The sequence below is a fragment of the Prionailurus viverrinus genome, chromosome B4 (genome assembly GCF_022837055.1).
Source record: "Prionailurus viverrinus isolate Anna chromosome B4, UM_Priviv_1.0, whole genome shotgun sequence".
Taxonomy (NCBI): domain Eukaryota; kingdom Metazoa; phylum Chordata; class Mammalia; order Carnivora; family Felidae; genus Prionailurus; species Prionailurus viverrinus.
Window position 1 is genome coordinate 125525884 of NC_062567.1, and position 19694 is coordinate 125545577.

Genomic DNA, 19694 nt, shown 5'->3' on the forward strand with positions numbered 1-19694 from the left:
AAAAAATGTGTCTTTTATAACACTGATGAAAAGCACAATGAAGCAAAAGAAACCAGGGTGAGGGATGGGGAGTGTTCCCTGGGAGAAGCAGGCCAGGTAAGCCCACCTTGAGGAGAGGCTGTCTGAGCAGAGCACTGAAGGTAGTAATGGAAAGAGCAGTCCAGGCAGAGGGTTCAGGCTTAGGGGTGAGAATGCATTTGGGTGACAGTCAGGAGGCCAGTGTGGCCAAACAGGAATGTGCAGGGAAGAGGAGGGGCCATGTGCCTGGAGAGGTAGCCAGGACTGGCCCAGAATGCCCCCCTTCCAATGATGCTATACTTTGCCACGATTCTCTCTGGGCTAGTGGTGATCTTTACAAACCCTAGACCAAAGCAGGAGAACAGGACCAGATGCAAGGCTCCAATGTGTGTTAACGTGAGTCAGAGCTCCCAGGGCCTGCAGGGCAGAATCTGGGGGCATTCTGAATCTTGCATACTTGAAGACCCTGCTTTGAGCATCACTAGATTTCTAGAGGAGGACTTGGACCCTGCAGGTAAGGAATGGCCCAGAGATGGGTTAATCCTCCATAGCTTGGTGAAGGTGTGCTTGACACCTGTGGCCAGGGGGTGTGGGTTGTGACCATGAGAGGAACATACACATCCAGGTCTACTCCTGCTGGGGGCCTCTGCTGTGTTGGCTGTTCTCTCTGGAATGCTGTTGCAGAACCCAGCATGGCTGCCAACTTCCTTCCTTTCAGGTCTGCTGCTCAAATGCCATCCTCCCAGAGAGCCCTTCCCTAAAGAAATGGCTCTTTCCAGAAGAATCCAATTCCCTTCTATGCTTCTCAGCACATCATATTACATCAGGGTTTCTCAAACTCAGAAGCGTAAACATTTTATGCTGGACATATTTTTATAGGGGACCTTCTGTGTATTGTTGGGTTGGCTGCATCCCTGGCCTCTACCCACTAAATGCCAGAAGTATCTCCCTCACTGTGACAACCAAATACATCTCTGAACAGTGCCAATGTCCCCCAGGAGCAAGATTTCCCCACCAACTCCCACTGATGACCGCTGCTCTGTGCTACTGTCTCCAAAACACTTACCATCTTCCAAAGTTATTAATTTCATTCAACAACAAATACTTACTCAATGCCTAATATATGCCAGGCGTGATTCTAGGGACAGGAGATAAAGCAGGGAAATTAATAGACAGAAATTACTACCCTTGAGGAACTTAAATCCTCCTGGAAAGAGACAGAAAATTAAAAAGAAAATGAGGGAAATTATCGTAGGTCAGATGGCAATTACCACGACCGAGGAGAGTAAGGCAGGGAAAGGCAATGGAGTGAGGCTGCTCTCTGGAGCTGGAGAGGCCCCCCCCAGGTTTAAACAGGTGTGTTTGAGGAACGGCAGGGAAGGCAGAGTGGTTGCAGCTGAGTGAGTTCAGGAGCGCCTGACACCAGGGCATCACAGGATACAAGAGGGGGATTGCTTCTCTCCTACAATAAGGGACCTCCCACAAACACAGCTCCTTTTTGCTCTGTCTGCAGCATCCCCTGGGCCTAGAAAGGTACCTGGCAAGTCGCACATGCTGGGTGCGTGAGGATTATGTGTCCAGCGAATGACTGAACACACGGATGGCTGGTGCTGGGGAGGGAGTGCTCAGGCCCAGACCTCTTCAATGGACTAACGATAGGGTGACTATCAAACCATGTTCAAGAGCCACAACTGTTTTCCCTCTATGGGAACCTCATAACATTTTTTTAAAGTTTATTTATTTTGAGAGAGAGTGAACCAACATGAGTGGGGCAGAGAGAGAGGAAGACAGAGAGCTCCAAGCAGGCTCTGCACTGACAGCACAGAGGCTCAATCTCATCAAACTGTGAGATCATGACCTGAGCTGAAATCAAGAGTCAGACGGTAAACCAACTGAGCCACCGAGGAGCCCCGGGGAACCTCAAATATAAAAAGAAAGTACTAATATCTGACACTGACTGATTCAGAGATCGCCCCAAGCACTTTATAAATATTATCTAATTTTGTCCTCAAAGCAACCCTGTGAGGTGAGAATGCTTCAAGTCCTCATATGATAAAGACTATTAGATGCCTGGATATCATGGAGCCAGAACCAGATGGAGCCATGAGTTGAACCCACAACTGTTCATTTCCACAAGTAAAACTGTGTTTTAAAAGGAAAACGGAGGGTCACCTCAGTGGCTCAGTCAGTTGAGCAACCAACTCTTGATTTCAGCTCAGGTCATGATCTCCTGGTTCGTGAGACTGAGCCCTGCGTTGGACTCTGTGCTGACAGGTGGAGCCTGCTTGGGATTCTCTCTCACTCTCTCTCTTCCCTTCCCCTGCTTGTGCATTCTTTCTCAAAATAAATAAACTTAAAAAAAGAAGAGGGGCACCTGGGTGGCGCAGTCGGTTGAGCGTCCGACTTCAGCCAGGTCACGATCTCGCGGTCCGTGAGTTCGAGCCCCGCGTCAGGCTCTGGGCTGATGGCTCGGAGCCTGGAGCCTGTTTCCGATTCTGTGTTTCCCTCTCTCTCTGCCCCTCCCCCGTTCATGCTCTGTCTCTCTCTGTCCCAAAAATGAATGAAAAACGTTGGAAAAAAAAAAAAGGCAGTAATCTACTATACCATGCTTACCATTTGATTTAAGAAATGTTGAATCCTGGGGCGCCTGGGTGGCGCAGTCGGTTAAGCGTCCGACTTCCGCCAGGTCACGATCTCGTGGTCAGGGAGTTCGAGCCCCGCGTCAGGCTCTGGGCTGATGGCTCAGAGCCTGGAGCCTGTTTCCGATTCTGTGTCTCCCTCTCTCTCTGCCCCTCCCCCGTTCATGCTCTGTCTCTCTCTGTCCCAAAAATAAATAAACGTTGAAAAAAAAAAAAAATTTTTTTTAAGAAAAAAAAAAATTTAAAAAAAAAAAAAAAAAAGAGGAAGAAGAACTAAGGCCAAAGGACATTCTGGTTCAGGAAATGAAGTGAACAAGCTTTGGGTAACTTCACTGAGCCTTAGAAGAAGCGTAAATGCAGAGAAGTAGCTGGCGGCAGTATTGCTACAGAGACTTCTAGATGAGTGAATTTTCCCTCTGAGAGGGGAGCATATTATCTTATTCATTGATGCTAACCTTGAGGGAGATCACAAGCAGGTCACGGCTTTGCACTTGGGTCCATCTGTTGAACAGCTGCAGTGCCTTGAACTCATGGTTCTCCATGGGGGCAATGCCTCTTCTTCCCAGGAAATGCTACCACAATGAAGACTGTTCCTGCATCCCATGGGTCCCCCTGGACATTTGTGTTTAGGCATTCTAACTATCTGAGCCTGAAACTCATACTCCTTACAGAAACAGAACTAAGTGATGTTTTTTTCAATGGTTTTAATAATAGACAATGAATTTGGAGTGCAAATTGAGGGAGGAGGATACTTCCTGCTAGCTGATAATTTGCCAAGGGATGGTTACCACTTTGGGAAAACATCTCACAGATCACAAACACCACTCGTGGAATCTGGATTGCCAGTGCCCCATTGGTGATGTTCAACACTGTCAGCATCACACTGAAGATGGCTCTACCCTGAACACAGGCACAGAAGCATCTGACTATTCCATCAGGTCCTGGTTCCACTGTAGCCAAGCCTGAGCAATTACATGTGAAGTCAATATTATTTTATAGTAAATTAATTTCCTTTTATTTCTTCTGTAAATTATATAGCCAGGTCACTATATCGATTTTTTTTTGAGATTGTATTTGTAGACAGTGTAATATAGGTAACCTTTGAATTTTATTCCAGGATTGTAAAAAAAGCCTTCAAAACATTTGTTACAAAAATGAGGCAAGGCCACTGGCTGAATGAACAGAAGGCATTTTCATTATTTTTGTGGATGACCCTAAGTTGAGGACTAAAATGAAGTCAAATAAAATGAGACAAAGATGGGTCTAAATCAGATAAAACTCAACTAGAGATAAATATAAAGTCTGTGCTTTGGGGTCAATAAATCTAGTATAGAAGTACAGAATGGGGAACCTTTGGCTCAACAGTCACTCATGGAGCTTCTCAGTTGAACTCAAGTTCAATGTGAGCTTGATGTGCAAATGGCAATAAAAGTGTGTACCAGGAGGCTGTCTCTCAAATTTTAGCATGCATCAGAATCACGTAGGGAGCACGCTTCGAAGCACAGTTACTTGGCCTCACCTCCAGAGATTTCAGATTCACTTTATGTGGTTTAGAGCCTGAAAGCTGACATTTTTAAGCAGACATTCTAAATGATTCAGAAGAGCGGACAGAAATGTCCAGGTGGAGGCGTGAACCTCTGACAGTTTGATAACATCCAGAACGTATCATTCAGATCAGTGTGTCGCCCTCACAGAGAGAAGTTGGAGCTACCTAAAATGGCCAACCCAACAGGATGGTGGAAGATCTAGAAGCTATCTCACACAGAATTCCTTCCTATGGGAAGGAGGTTTTGGAGAGCTGGCAACTGGCTTCAGACATGCAATGACACCGAAGATGTTGACTAAGAAGGTGCAGTAAGAGCATGTCTACATCTTTACAGTACAGAGATGGATGAGAAAATACAGTACAGAATAGACTAGACATGTCTACTGAGCGAACCATGCTTCGAATGGCAAGCATCTTTCTATGGGCTTATTCTACAAACTCTATTTAAACTCTTCTGTGCCACAAGCTTGGGATACAGAGCTCAAAAAGTCATAATCCCTGTCCCCAGAATTAGTGTAGAAGTAGTTTTTTTCCAAACTTCTTTCCATAGCCCTAGGATCAAGTAAGAGTGGAAAATCCGCTGGGCTGAAAAGCCTCCCTTACTTTTGACTTTCTAGGATCTCGAATACACCAATACTCAATTTGAATCTCTAAGGGAAGGATCTAGTGTACAGATTTCTCAACCTTATCTGTCCATAGTTTCTAAAGATGTATCAACATCTCCTGCAATGCCTTCTGGAATTAGTCTAGAAAATGCTGGTTGAGGTTTATTGCGAGATCAGCATTCAACTCTGAATCTCAATCATCCTAGGGGCTCAAGTCACCCTAAGTCTCTGTGGATATGCAAACTTTCCTCCACTAAACCACAGTCTTCTTAAAGGAAAGTTCTTGGTAGCACTCTTTTTTTTTTTGTTTACAAATCTTTTTCTACCCTGAATATAGACATTCAGTAGCATGTGTTGAATGAACTACATTTAAAGCTAGTTTCTCTGAAAGCAATTATTGCAGACAAATCACCCAATACTAATATTCCTTCAGAGCATAAACAGTTCTTAGTTCTTGAGCCAAGAGACAAGGAGGGCTCTGAGAAATGAAAGGACTTGCCTTGGGCTGCAGAAGACTGGAGGTCAGGGGCAGAGCAAAGGGTCAGCGGACATCCCACGCTCTGGGCGGCCCTCGAAAGCTAATTGTTTAGCAGTTCTTTGGCAAGCGGTCAAACATTGGCTCCTTTTGAATCCCTGCCCTGGAATCACCGTGGCACCTGGCTTTGCCAGGCCTCCACCTTCCACTTGTACCTCTTATTGTGCTCTAGCCTCAGAGCTGAGTCCACCCTTGAATGTCCCCATTCGATTGTTCTGTGGATAAGGATTCCTAGAGAAATTCCTCCTCCCTCCCTGGAGAGCCAGGTCTCCATCTGCCTGTCTCTGGCCTACTTTGGAGACTGAAAGGAATTGGGATACATTTTATTTTTAAATTGTTTCTTAAAGCACATCCTCTGGTTAACAACCTGGTCTCGGGGAGGACGCACCTTGTCCTGGAGTAACCTTTGGGATCGTCCACAAACAAACCTCTCTGTCAAGCATCTCCTTTCTACCAGCCTGACTTCCCTCACCTCATTCTCCGGTCACCTGCTACTTGTAGCTTTCCTTCTCCTTCTCTTCTTTGCTGGTGTTTGTTTTTAAGATATTCGCCGTCAGTGTAGGAACTGAAGTGGGCTGAATCTTAATGAGCCTGTCATAATCTTATTTAAGGAAAGAAAAAAAAAAAAAGTCCTGCAGACAGCTGAATGCTGGGTGAATGACAGCTTCCTGCACCTAGATGATGAATGGACAGAGTGGTCGGGAATGAACCCATCTCGATGCAAGGATGTGGGAGGTGCCCTTTAATTCCACCCGAGTGCTCATGGCAAAGGCACTGTGCTGGGGTCGGCCTGGTCGTCCACGGCTGCTGTGGCTCAGCAGTTCTGTGAAGATGGAATTAAGTTGTAAACAGCTCTGGTAAGAAGGGAGGGGAGGATGTGGGAGATGGCGAACAGATCTGCTCTAATCGTTTAGGCCCTGTGGGCTTTGTGCAAGCAGACTGGGAAGGAGAAACAAAAGGAAGGAGGAAGCTGGCTGGCTATTTTCAGGGGAATGTCTACCGCACAAGACAATTCTAGGAATTAATGAAGATAGTGCATAGTAAAGTGTCTGGTCTGATGCCTGGTGAATGCAGCTGAACTTGATAAATGTGGACAAATCTAAATGACTGGAAAACAGTTACTCAGCTAGGCTGTGGTCCGGAGGAGATATAAAAACTACAACCGACTCCTAATGCATTTCGGTTCACCAGGCCCTTGTAGCTACACTACCACAACAGAGCCTCACAATGGGTTCTGGGTGGGCTTATTCATTCTCCGTTCCCAGAAACAAACCCAAGGCTCAGAGAGTTTGAGTAGCTTTCCAAAAGGAACCATGTTGGAAAGAGATAAAGTTATCTCTTGAAGACAGATTTTCAACTCAAACAGCCTATGCTTCCCCCCCCACCCCCGAGGATTTTTAAAGTAAAACACAGTTAGGAAGCTGGTCTATGAAGTAAAATCATCTCTTTTTCTAAAATGATATGAAAAGGTAACTTTTTCCAGATAGTAGAGAAACAGGAGAAAAAGTGCTAGGTGGCTGCACTGTATTTAGGGAAGAGTGAAAATCTCAGGTTGTTTTTCTGACCTGAGAGGGCTTTGAAGACCTTAACAAACATCACATAACCACCAGTTTAAAAGCAGAGGATGGGTTCCATTCCCCCATAGGACAAGTGACAGAAAATCCAAGGGAGCACAAACTAAGATTTACTGAGCACTTGTTTTGTGCGAGACACCGGGCTAGGCTTTTGAACTAGTTACCTTGTTAATCCCCCCATACTAGGTACTATGATCCTATTTTACAGGGGAAAGAATTAATTAAGTTTCAGGGAGGTGAACTAACTTGGCCAAGCCTACATGGGCACTTAGTGGCTGAATCACGATTGCAACATGGATCTGCCAGAGTTTGCCAAGACAAAGCAGAAGTCTCAAGGCGGGGCTTTGTTGGAGATACATCTTTTGGAGGCCTGCTTTCCGTTAGGATTTAGGGCAGCGGGCTCCCTCCCAGCAGAGTCCTCAATTTCCACGAGAATCTAAGTGCTTCATGACTCATCCACTGATGTGTGGTACAATTCCTAGTCTTAAAATAACAAATCCCCATCATGAAAGCCAATGCATTCTGATGTCGCATAAATCCTTTTATAATGATCACTCGGTGTCACTGGCTTATTTAAATGGACACATCACTTCTAACAGGGTTTTCCTCATCTGCTCTGCCCTTTAAGCAGCAGCAAGTGGGAAAGTAACTCACTTCCTTGGCATATCAAGGAGGAGCTGGAGGTGGTTTAGAGACTTGTATGTCTCCTGACCTCACACTGAGGCAAACTGGGAAAGGCAGGACGGGACGTGTCATTTTTGTCATAATAAATTCCCCAGTGTGCCACATTCTTCTCCTCCCTGCAAACCCAGATTGATGACCTGTGGTTTTTGTTTGACACAGATAACCACGACCCTGATGCTGTGTCCTCGAGACCACTGCAGTATATATCTCTGTGTGACACTGCCTATTATTCTGTGTTGTGGAAGACAGATACCAGGGTTTACCTGAAATCTCCCTTATCCCACCCAACAGACATGGGTGTCTCGGGCTTCCTGAGAGCCTGGAGTGAATGTACTGGAATTCAGGCTTTTACAAAATATCAACATCAGATGATAATTCGTTTACCAAAGGAAAGAACGGGACGGGGTGGGAGGAAGGCATATGATTGGCCCCACAGTGGGTTCCTAAAGGGTCTAGCCTCAAATACACTGGGAAAGCCCTCTGGGAAGGTTTGCTTGGAGAAGAAACAGAGTGCCACATTTCAGAGCAGACTCTTCTGCTCCAGAAACTTCCTGGAGGCTTATGAGGCAAAATTCTAGGCTCGTCTCCAGATGGCTGAAAGACAAGAGTCCAGAATTCCACAATGTATAGTATTCTTGATCTTGAAGCCAGTGAAGTTCAACCTAGGAAGGTCAGTAGTTAACAAGGCAGCCTCCTTAATGCTCAGACTAGAGCCTCAACCCCTCTCAGTGTGAGTTTCCTGGGTATAAAATAGAGATAAGAATAGTGCCTACCTGGTGGGGTTAGTGTAAGGATTGAATCAGAGTAACTTCTAGAAAGCAGCCAGTACATACTCAGCTGGTATGCCGAGACCAGAGATGTTGCCTTAGCCATTATGAAAATACTTCTACACCAGCTGAGGGAGAGCTGGTGCTCAGAGCCCTTCTGCCTCCCTCCCCCAGCCTGGCCCCTCTCAGGGATTCCTCAGACATCCTCACCATCCAGCAACTCAAGGGTTAATGCCCAGTGCAGCAGGGGAGCCTCCAGGAGGTGTGTGAAAGGCCTATTAAAATTCCTTAGCTGCAACCTTCAAAGAAGGCTGTAATGCCTGGAAGGTATCACAGGAAAAAATTGCATAGAGGGAGGCATGCCTGGATGTTCTGCCAAATGTCAGCTAAGGACAGCCCCGGCCCCCATCTCAAAGGACAGCCTTTACAGGACTCCCTAACTGGCACCTCTGGACATGGACTCTGACACTTCCTTTCCTTGTCCTCCTCCAGCTTTGACCCCATCTCTGAACTCTCACCTCTGGAAGCTTGACTGTCATCCATTTTTCTTTGGCCTCCGGGGCCCCTGCATTCGCACCTGACGCTCAGCTCTCACAGTTGACTTTTAGCCCCCAGGACCTTTTAGGTGGCGCCATCCCCTGACACCCACCCCACCCCAGTCCAGCTGGTCTCAGATGCCAGGTCCCAGTCCTTCTGGGCCTCACCAAACCTACTGCCCCCTGAGCTCCAAGTTTTGATCCTGACACAGGCCACACATCTACATCCTTCAAGAGCAAGGTTCCAAAGCGGTGGCAATAGAAGATAAAGGAGAAAGGGCAGAAGGATCCAGAAGCACTGAAACAATAGACACTGGCAGTCCTGAGCTTAAGGAGAGGGATGTCGCTCTAGTCTCTTATTGATACACTCTGTGAGGTCATGGGCGCTATCTGGCCTCCCTGGCACGGTGTCTAGGGTCTAGTCCACACCAGGCAGTCTATACATAGCTGTTGAACACAGAATGAATGAATGAAGATACCATTAGCCAATGAACTATTAGCAGAAATTATGTCACTTCTGACCAGAAACTTTCAGAATCAATAGGACATCTGCTACTTTCCTCCCTATACCGGGAAGGATGAATCCAGATGAATCCGGAATGCCTATGGTGAGCAAGATCCAGCAGGCCTCACACGGACATGGAATGGGAGGAAAGTAAATCTTTGTCGTGGTACGAAGCTGAATGTCGGGTACTTTGTCACTGTTGAACGATCTTTGTATCAACGGAGCCAAGGGACCTAGAGGTCATAGTTCTAAAAAAAGCCCAACGGGATCTAGATCTGAAGGTGAGTCAGGAGGGAGGCTTTTTGCTAAGGTTGCAACTGACAGCCAAGGTCTGACAGCCAAGCTGACTATAGTTGTGGCTCTAAGAAAGAACCGAAGGTCAACTGTGTAGGTACCATCCACTGCAGAATTCAGGCAACCAAGTGGTCTCCTCCTATCCTTTGCCTGCCTCCTCCCTCAGAGGAAGGCACACTGAACCCTCATGTCACCTTCTGAAACCCCCACCATGTACCACCCTCACGATTTACCTGTGTTGTAGCCCCTTCCAAGGGCAGGCCAAGGACGGTGATTTTTCCACAGGTTTCCAAGGTACCAGTCACTCTGGTTCTCTACCAAGCCCAGGACCTGCTGACCTGTAGAGTACAGAGAAAGCAAAGGTCTTAAAAGAAGCCAAGCCACACGGAACAGTAAGTAAGTACTGAATAGGAGATATAGTAATGGTAAATCTTATTGTAGTTTTTATTAAGTGTCAGGCCCTGATCTAAGTGCTTAACTTGTATTAATGTATTTAATTTTCAAACTTTGGCAGCCCCGCCATTTTTTTTTAAATTTATTTAGTCATTTTGAGAGAGAGGGGGAGAGAGAAAGTGAGCGAGCATGCATGCATGGGGGAGGGGCAGAGAGGGAGAGAGGGAGAGAGAGAGAGTGAGTGAGCATGCGTGCATGGGGGAGGAGCAGAGAGAGAGGGAGAGAGAGAATCCCAAGCAGGATCTGAGCTGTCAGCACTGAGCCTGACTTGGGGCTTGATCTCACGAACCACCAGATGATGACCTGAGCCAAAATCAAGAGTCAGATGCTTAAACGACTAAGCCACCCAGGTACCCCTTGCCCCGCCATTTTTATTATCCCCATTTTACAGAGAAGAAACTAAGGAGCAGATAAGTAACTTGCCCAAGGTCACCCAGTTACTCTGTGATAATACCGGAATCCCAAACCAACCAACCAACCAACCAACCAGCCAACCAACCAGCTGACCAGCTGACCATCCATCCCTTAACTCATGCAACACATATTTACCGACACACCTCAAGTGTTCCAGCTCTACTATCCCCCACTGTACATAAGTTCACTGGCTGTCTGGGTATCAGCTGAGATCATCTGCCCCCATCGGAGGGAAGAAATGCCCCTTGGTGAAGGAGATGGAAGCCCACAGAGAAGAGCCCCCTTTTGGCCACCTCCCCACAGTGTTTTCACCCTCACGTCCATTTCATCATGAGTCCCCAAGCCACTGTGTCATGTCAATGCAGGAGTGTTTTCTAGAGGAGCAATTGCTTCTCTGTCCCCAGCACTCAGCTCTGACGTTGGCCTGTGTCTGCTGTACTGGGACCAACAGCACGGCCGAGCCAGGCCTCTTAGACTAGTTTCTCAGCACCTTAGGGGAGTCAGTCACTTCTCTTGATTTCTTAGAACATAATGTTCCTGGGAGTCCAGGCCTTCTATGGAGGGCCAGCAAGGCATCAGACCCACCCATCTTCCACGAGACAAGCCCATCATCTACTTGCAGAAGGTATTCATTCCCTTGGATTTAACCGTCAACTATTTACACACCAGGAAACTGAAGTTCACCAGGATCCTGATGTGCACAGGTAGTGGTGGAGCCAGCACATAATTTAATACTTGTGCGACACACACACTCCTTCCACCGTCTCAATTCCATCTCGTTTGCCTTTACAACAAGCATTTGTGGGAAGAATGAAAAACCCTTGTTATGGAAAAAGAAACTGATGCTTGGATATTTTAAATAGCTTGCTCAGGGTCACATGACTAATAATCATGGTCTTCCAGAGCTAAGCGATGCCTTCTGGGGCTAAAATCTTGATATTATTGGCCAATCTGAGAAATAAAGACCTTTCTGACCAAATGAAAGCCTGGCAGCATGTTAAGAAAAACACGACATTTCTCCCGGAACAGCATGCTGCATGATATAGAACCTCCTGGTGTGATGGCAGCTCCCTGAAATGATGGTGTGTGGGCTCGGCGTAATTTATTTGATCAATTTATCGAGCTCCTATCTAAATCATCACCCCGGCACAAATACATAAATTAGAGGCATGGGAAAAATACTACCACCCACTTTGTCATTGTATATGATCACATCCCAAACTTGTAGAATCCCTCAGAAAAACACATCAACAATTCAAGAAGTGCAAGAGCCAATCAATTCTACATGCAACGAGCTTGGGATGTTCATGCAAAACAATGAGATCTGAAAAGCAGGTTGTCCTCAGCTGAGAAAGATGTGTGCCGCATCCCGATGCTGTAACCTCCTTACAGAGTCCACGTGATAACCTCTCACAGAGGTTGGGGTGCAGGGGGGCCACAGAGTCCTTGAGGGATCCAGTTCATAATTACTAATGACCCCAGGCTCAGTACAATGGACACAGTGTCTGTCACATGCTCGAAAATGACAGCAGGGGAATGATCGTTCACTGACTTTTAGGGTAGCCACCTGAAGTTCAGATATGCTCATCTTCAGCACCTTCGAAGTCCAAATCGCATACTCTGGCATTCCATGAACTGTGTTCTGCCTCAATCTACTTCTTCAGAAGCTTTCTCTCCTTTTTTTAAGTTTATTTATTTTGAGAGAGAGAGTACATGTGCGTGTGAGCGAGCAAGAGAATCTGTGCTGTCAGTGCAGAGCCCGATGCGGGGCTCGATCTCATGAACCATGAGATCGTGATCTGAGCTGAAATCAAGAGTTGGCTGCTTAACGAACTGAGCCACCCAAGCACCCCAGAAGTTTTCTCTATTTAACCACACTTCATTCCTGACAAATGAAAATATACAGTTTTATTGTTTACATTCTCACCTCTGGCTATTGCTCATTTGGCTCTTGCTTGACAGGAACTGCCCTGACCCCCAGACAACCCCTGCCCGTCAACCCTTCCCGTTCATCTAGCATGAAGCCACCTATGAACACCCCTAAGTCTGAATGGTCACTCTACCTTCGCTCCCACGAGATGGGAGACAGCTCTATTTAGCACTTCCTCCTGGCATGTTTTGCATAGCCGACTTACGCCCTGTAAAGGACAGAGTGGGTGATACGCAGGTACACCCACACCTCATTTGTAAATATCCACCTACATTAGTCTGAGGGCAAGGATTGGGTGGTATCCAACACACTAACGGGTGCCAATAAATACACTAAATCAATGATGTCTGGTGGATAAACCTCTCCCGACTGGGAGACCCGCAACGTTAGTGTATTAGTACCCCCACACTTCTGAAGCTGCAAGGCATTTTGCCCTCCCCCTACTCACCAACACATTCTCTGGCAATTCTGGCATCTTCCTCACCTGCATGGAAAACTGCAAAGGTGGGGTGGCACCACCTGAAAGCATGTTTATGTTGGTTGCTCTGCCCAAGGCTCGAACCCAAGGTCTTGATCTCCACAGAAGGAGTGACATACATGATTAACCTAAGTTAATGTTATCCAAACTCCCCTCTCAATTTGCACCTGGGCTGCATTTCTCATGATGGTTGCATACGACTCCTTTACACATGCCAGCCCTCTTTAAGGTTAAAAAATCCTTAATTAGGAACACGATAGCTGTAATTTTAACATCTGCTGGTTGACAGAATGCAAAATAATAAATAGCTACTAAGATTTCATTTTGCTTTTTCAGATGGATTCATTAGCTGCTCTGTCAGGGATTAAAAGGGTAGCTGGGTTGGGGAGCCTGGGTGGCTCAGTCGGTTAAGTGTCCAACTTCAGTTCAGGTCATGATCTCACAATTTGGAAGTTCAAGCCCCACGTCAGGCTCTGTGCTCACAGCCTGGAGCCTGGAGCCCAGCCTGGAGCCTGAAGCCTGCTTCAGATTCTGTGTCTCCTTCTCTTTCCGTCCCTCCCCAGCTCGCACTCTGTCTCTGTCTCTGTCTCTCTCTCTCAAAAATAAAATAGAACAATGGGGCTACTGGGTGGCTCAGTCGGTTAAGTGGCTGACGTCGGCTCAGGTCATGATCTCATGGTTCATGGGTTCAAGCCCCACGTTGGGCTGTGTGCTGACAGCTTGGAATCTGGAGCCTGCTTCAGATTCTCTGTCTCCCTCTCTCTCTGCCCCTCCCCTGCTTACATGCTCTCTCTCTCAAAAATAAACATTAAAAAAATAATAATAAAACATTTAAAAAAATTAAAAAGAAAAAAAGGGCAGCTGGGCTTTGCAAGTGGGCTTGTGAGTACCTTGGACTGTCTGATGTGTCCTATCCTGCAGAGGTCTGTTGTCCATCCACAGGGAACCATGCAGCAGGGTAGCTAGAGGTAAAGAGTGGAAACCTCAGGTGCCACTGCCTGATCCCAATTCCTGGCCCTGCCCCTGCCCCTTTCCAGCTGTGTAGCCTTGAGAAAATTACTTGACCTCTCTTGGCCTCAGTCTCTAACCATTAGGGCTGTTGTGTCTACACATGTCTGAATGACTTCATGTGTGTTAAGGGTTAAGCATAGGGCCTGAAACCTATGAAGCACTCTGTAAGTCATAACTATTTTCACAGATCATCCAAGCTCCCCTGGAAGCTTCTGGAAGAGAGCAAGCCCATCCACAAGCTTTTCTTTGAAGGTCAATCTAGCACAACAGTTAGGTCCTTCTAGGACTTTATCTAACTGTGGTCTGAGAACTGAGTGCTTCTGAGGTTCTTATTAACTGCAGGTTCCTGGGCATCAACCTAGACATTAATTATGACCCAGAGGCAGCTTCCCCCTGCCTCTCTGGTTTCTAGAAGGAGGAATTTCCTGGCTGCTAGCCCCAACCCTTTGTCTCCTCTATCACACAGGAGGACTTACCTGGCTGGTGAGCTTCAGAGAAACAAGCCTACATTGCTTAACCCCTCCTCCATCCCTATTCTGACAGAGGGTCCCCTTAACCCTGTCCTTTCCTGGGGAAGGCCCCTTTCCACGAGGCCACGGTTGCCCCACACTTCTTGGGACGGGGTGGGGGGAGGGACCCAATTCCAACTCAGAGTGTTGATATGACAAACATCCACAGTAAGCCCTCCAATTTAACTTGCACTAAAAAGGTGACATTTTGCTCTCTTTTACCCTTAAATTGGCTCAGTGTCTGGGAAGGTGGGGTTCCCGTCATCTATTAATTCTCTCATGCCTCAATTCTAAATAAGAATTCCGGTCACTGGGTCTGGTCATCTGCATTTTAAAAAAACAGGTAATTGGAAAGGACATTAACGTTTGAGAATTAGTGATCCAGGTGTGGAAACTCTGTCCCTGACAGTCGAAGGCAAGGGTCGAAGGCGAGGTTCACCAGTCGGGTCCCCAGCACACGATAAACTCTTATGGCATCTAAATCTAGCCGGCAAACCAGCAGAACTCAGTGGCAGCCTCCAGTGGTAGGCTTCTTGAGGACAGTGAAGGGATGAAGAAAGCGAACATCAGAGCCAGACCGCCCACGTCCAATCCTGGCTCTTCCACTTATTAGCTGTGCAACCTTGAACAAGTTACTCAATCTCTTGGTGCCCATTTCTTCATTCATTTATAAAGTGAATACGTAGGACACCCCTTAGAATTAATTTTTTTTCTCTAGGTACTATTTTGTGTTCTTTGCTTATTCAAATGTTACCATTAACAATGCCTGGAAAAATAGTAAAATGTTCAGTAAATATCTGCTCTTATCATTACACTCAGAATTCCCTGGCCCCACCTTCTGTCCCATCCACCTGGATTCAGGCATCAGCAGTCTCGGCCTTCTCCCCCGATCCTTCCTTAGCTGACACGGTCCTTACTCTGCCTAGACTTTGGTTCTATTTAATATCGACTGAGGGTTTGCTCTGTGTCAGATACCACACGAAAACTAAGGAATCAAAGACAAATAAAACACGGTCCTTGCCCTAGAGGCAGCTAGAAGAGGAGACAGATAAACAATTATGAAACAGCATGGTACCCGCAGTGACAGAAACACTGATAAGTTAGAGAATGGAGGGCAGGGAATAATTGATTCTGTGGGGGAGGGTGGGTGATGCTGGCTTGGGGTCTCCCCGGGGTCGTCTACTGCATCCTTACCTGCACTGTGGGCTACACCTGCTGGTCCACACAGACCTCCAAACCCCCAAGCTTCCCCACAAGCTTTTCTGATAACAGTGCTATCTCACAACACCGTTCTCAGCAGAGACGGTGCATAAGACAGGCCATCCTTTATAGCTTTGCCAATCCCAGCTCATCAGCCAGATGGCATCTGGTCTCCAGAGGTCAAAGTCTAAAGCCTTAACCTGGATGATGCGAACACACATGAGACCTGCCATCCCATTAAGAGGTAAAGTCCCAGGGGACTCGTCTTGGGGGGCGGTGCGGGGGGCTGGGGGGGAACACGGGCCGCTGGCGTGCTGCCTCGCTCAGCATCCCGCACTGTCTCGTCTTCTTAGGAGTTATTATAATAAACCACCGTGACTAACAGAAAAGGCTTTGTCATTGTTTTCCGTGCAGCCCTGTGGTTATGATTAAGTGCACTGTTCCCCGTCTTCCTTACTCCAGGCACAAGTTAACTTATGAAAATGAAGCTGTCTTCTTTGCTTATTCATACATCACCACTAACAGCCAGACAAGAGCGAACAAGCTTGCTATTCTGCTGGGGCCCTGGTGTCGGTGTCACCAGCCAGCAGACGGATGGCTCCAGGCTGGGAACTCCCCTCGCTCCCTCCTTCCACAGCTTTTGGCTCAAGGCAGAGAGCTCCGTTCAGGAGGTGAAGCCCCAGAAGCAGGGGGATGGTGATGCTTCCACGTGGCACATGGGGGCATGGACAGGGCATGCTGGGCTTCGCCCACCAGGTGGCCGGGAGGGAGGCAGATAGCATGGTGAATTAGACAAATGGTTTGTGACCCAGATGAAGAGGGGTCTAGCCCTGATTCTGTATGGTTTGGCCACGGTCTTACTTTTCTGAGCCTATTTCCTCACTGTAAAAGGGCAAGGACAGAATCTACCTCCCGCCTCCAAGAAGGGATGTGCAGTCAAGTGACACAGGCAAAGAGCCCTGCTCCTGGCAGATGCCTGCCTAAGGCACTGCCCTTCCTCTCCACGGTGATGGTCACTGTGCATATGGCGTCTGAGTCTTCCTATCAAGTGCTCACACCGGCTGCACACACTAGACTCTGCGAAATCTGGCCCTACTGCCCGCACCCTGTCCTGCTGGCCCTGCCGTGCCTTTCTGAAGCTATCAGCTGCACCAGTCTCTTGGCTGTTTTCTTCCCTCTGAACATTCTTTCCCTGCCTCCCCTTCGATGCTGGTGCTCCCCAGCTCCCATCCTTGCCCCCCGCCCCACTTCTTCTTGTTCTACATTTTATCCCTGGATGACAGGATCTGCTCCGGTGGCCTCAAGTACCACTGACAGGAAGTTAGTCACCTATCTCCATCCCAGTTCAGACCACTTTCCAAAGCATCTTCTCTTAATTCCTTGCTCTTCACACCCTTGCCATAACCAAGCCCCACAGATTTTATCTGCTATTTTTCAAACCTGTCCCCTCGCCTGCTCTGTCACCCCCTTATCACATTTTCTTCCCAGATTACTTGGCAGATCGCACTTGATCACCTTCTCTGAGGGGAGCCGTGCCATTCCATTCTGCCTATGTAAAAATATTTGGAAGGTGCAAATTTGATAATTTTGCTTCCTTGATTAAAAGCTTAGTGCTCCTGGGGGCCCAGTATAGCACGGATGGGTAGATGAAAATCTATCACGGACCACCCTAGCCCATCTGGAACTGGTAAACTCTTTCTAGCTGAATGGGATGGAAATGGATGCTTACAGGTTAACCTCTCCAGGTAAACGCCAGGAACAGAGTTCTAACGTGGATTGCAGATGCTCCCAGGGCTGCCTCCTTTCCCCCGCCCCCAGGAAAGCTCCTGGATGCACAGAGAAAGCCCACCAATCACCGCTGCATATCAAAACTGCTCTGCTTGCACCAGCAGGTGAATATTAAAATGTGATAGCTAGGGGCTGTCCGTAGTATCAGCAGAGAAAGCAACAATGACTTTCCAACCTCATATTTATTCTAATAAGCTATTTTAAAATAGAAAAGTCTTTAATAGTACCATTCAATAATGCATGTCTGAGCACAGGACGGCTGTAATAAGGAAAACGTATAGTATCACATTACCGTTTACTACACATCCTGAAAGGACTGTTCCTCGCCCTGGATGCCCTCTGCTAGTGGGTGCGGAATAATAAAGCATCCCCTGAGAAGATGCAACACAAAAGGTATTTAAAACAACCCTGGATGGGTTGAAAAGGACTGTTTCGGGAACCTGCACGTTTCCCTACATCCTACATCCTCACTATAACTCTGCCTGAAGTCACTCTGGGATCACCCAAAGTCCCAGGCACAGCAAAGATCTGAGTACTCACTCCGGAACTGCCTGCTTTTACAGGTGGAGCCCAGAGAAAGGGAGTGAGGTGCTTGGGAACATACCATCCAATGCTGGGGCTCAAGTGCTGACTCCATGCTGGCTGTGTTTTCTATGCGCAAGCTTCTCCAACCTGGCTGCCTCTCCTTTCTTTGAACCTGAATATAATTCTCACTTTGTTCAAATTCTACTTGAATGGTAATCCTGGGTCAATTCGTAGTCCCTCAGTCTCCTCCTCTGTAAAATGGTAAAGGGATCTACTTCACGGGGTTCCCTGAGACTCTTGGTTAGGTTTATGTACCACAGGCTCATACTGTGCATCCTTGCGTTGGAATGCACGTGCCCCAGTTAAAAAAAGGTCTTCTCTCCAATCATTTTCTTGCCTTGGGGGTTTTTCTCCAGTTTATTCATTCCAGTCAACCTTGATTTCATTTGGAGATAAAGACCCCATTCTTGCTGACCTTGATAGCTGAGGGATAATCCCCTCTAAGAGGAATTAGAATCCGTGTCACTCTAGAAGGCAGAATTAGGCTGAATGAGTGAAGACCGAAGGAAGATAGATTTTGCTTCTTATAAGCAAGGCTGTAAATTCCCTCAGAGTTCACCAAAATGGAAACAGGCTGCCTTTCTAGGGAGCAGCTTTTAAATACTGGCGTAGTTCTGGAAAAGGCTGCATGATTCAGCCCTCAGCCAGCAGGTATTCACCAAGATCCTACTGTGCACGGGGCTCTGTGCCAACTGCTGGAGAAACAACAGCGAAGAAGAAAACAGGCCCAGTCCCTGCCTGTCAGATTTTATGATCTCTACACAACGCTTCTCAAATGGTTTAGCTACCTTCCGCCAGGCCCCACCCCTAACCTCACTGAAGCAGATTCTCCTGGGATGAGGCCTGGGGATTTCTCTGCAAAAACAGCCCCCTTAATTCTCATGCATGGCAGATTTGGGGGCCTTTGGAGTGGGAGGGCACCCAGGGATTTCTGTACTAGATTTGATGACCTCAAATCTCCCTTCCAACTTGATTATAAGATCTCTTTATTAGGAGGTGTTCAGATTACTCTGTTGCACTCCGTTTCCACACCTACATTTGTGGTTAGGAACAACCTGCAGGGCCTCTCCCTCACACTGTGGGTTAAGGCTCCAAAGGACAGGAAAGAATGGGTAAAAAGGCTGGCCAAGGCGTATTTGACCTGCACACCTGTCCCTGCCTGCACCACCACCAGAGGCTGTGGGTAGGGGTCCTGAATACGACAGAGTCCTCTGTGGTTCATTTGAGTGTTAATCCCAGAGCACTGAGCTGAGAGCACTTCCTACCCCAGGAGCATCTGTGGAAAACAGAAAAGGACAGCCTGAGGCTCAGAAAAGAGTCTGCAATCCAATAAAGGTCCAGGTAACGATTCCATCTGCCAAGATGCAAGAATAAGGCCCCACCCACCTCCTTAGGTCAGTCCCAAGTGAGCCCACATTAACTTAACTTACAGTTTAAAAAATCCTGGTCAATCTCAAATAATGATTCTCTCTTCTTCCTTCCTTGATCTTTGGTCTTTGGAAATGGGAAAAACTAAAAAGGAACACAGGGCCAGCCGCTGGGCAATCTTCCAAGGCTGCTTTTATCACACCAACTCCCAGGACGCTTGACTGCTGTCACCTCTCAGACGAGGCCTCCCCCAGG

At 47.3% G+C, this 19694-nt stretch overlaps 1 protein-coding gene across 3 annotated transcripts in view; it reads right to left on the reverse strand.

The window, feature by feature from the left end:
• LARGE1 (LARGE xylosyl- and glucuronyltransferase 1) overlaps positions 1–19694 on the reverse strand; it is a 541787-nt gene that overhangs the window by 108548 nt on the left and 413545 nt on the right. For all 3 annotated transcript variants that reach the window (XM_047867970.1, XM_047867968.1, XM_047867969.1), the window contains one exon: positions 9937–10041. In XM_047867970.1, the coding sequence (XP_047723926.1) occupies positions 9937–10041 (105 nt within the window). The remainder of the gene's footprint in view (positions 1–9936; positions 10042–19694) is intronic.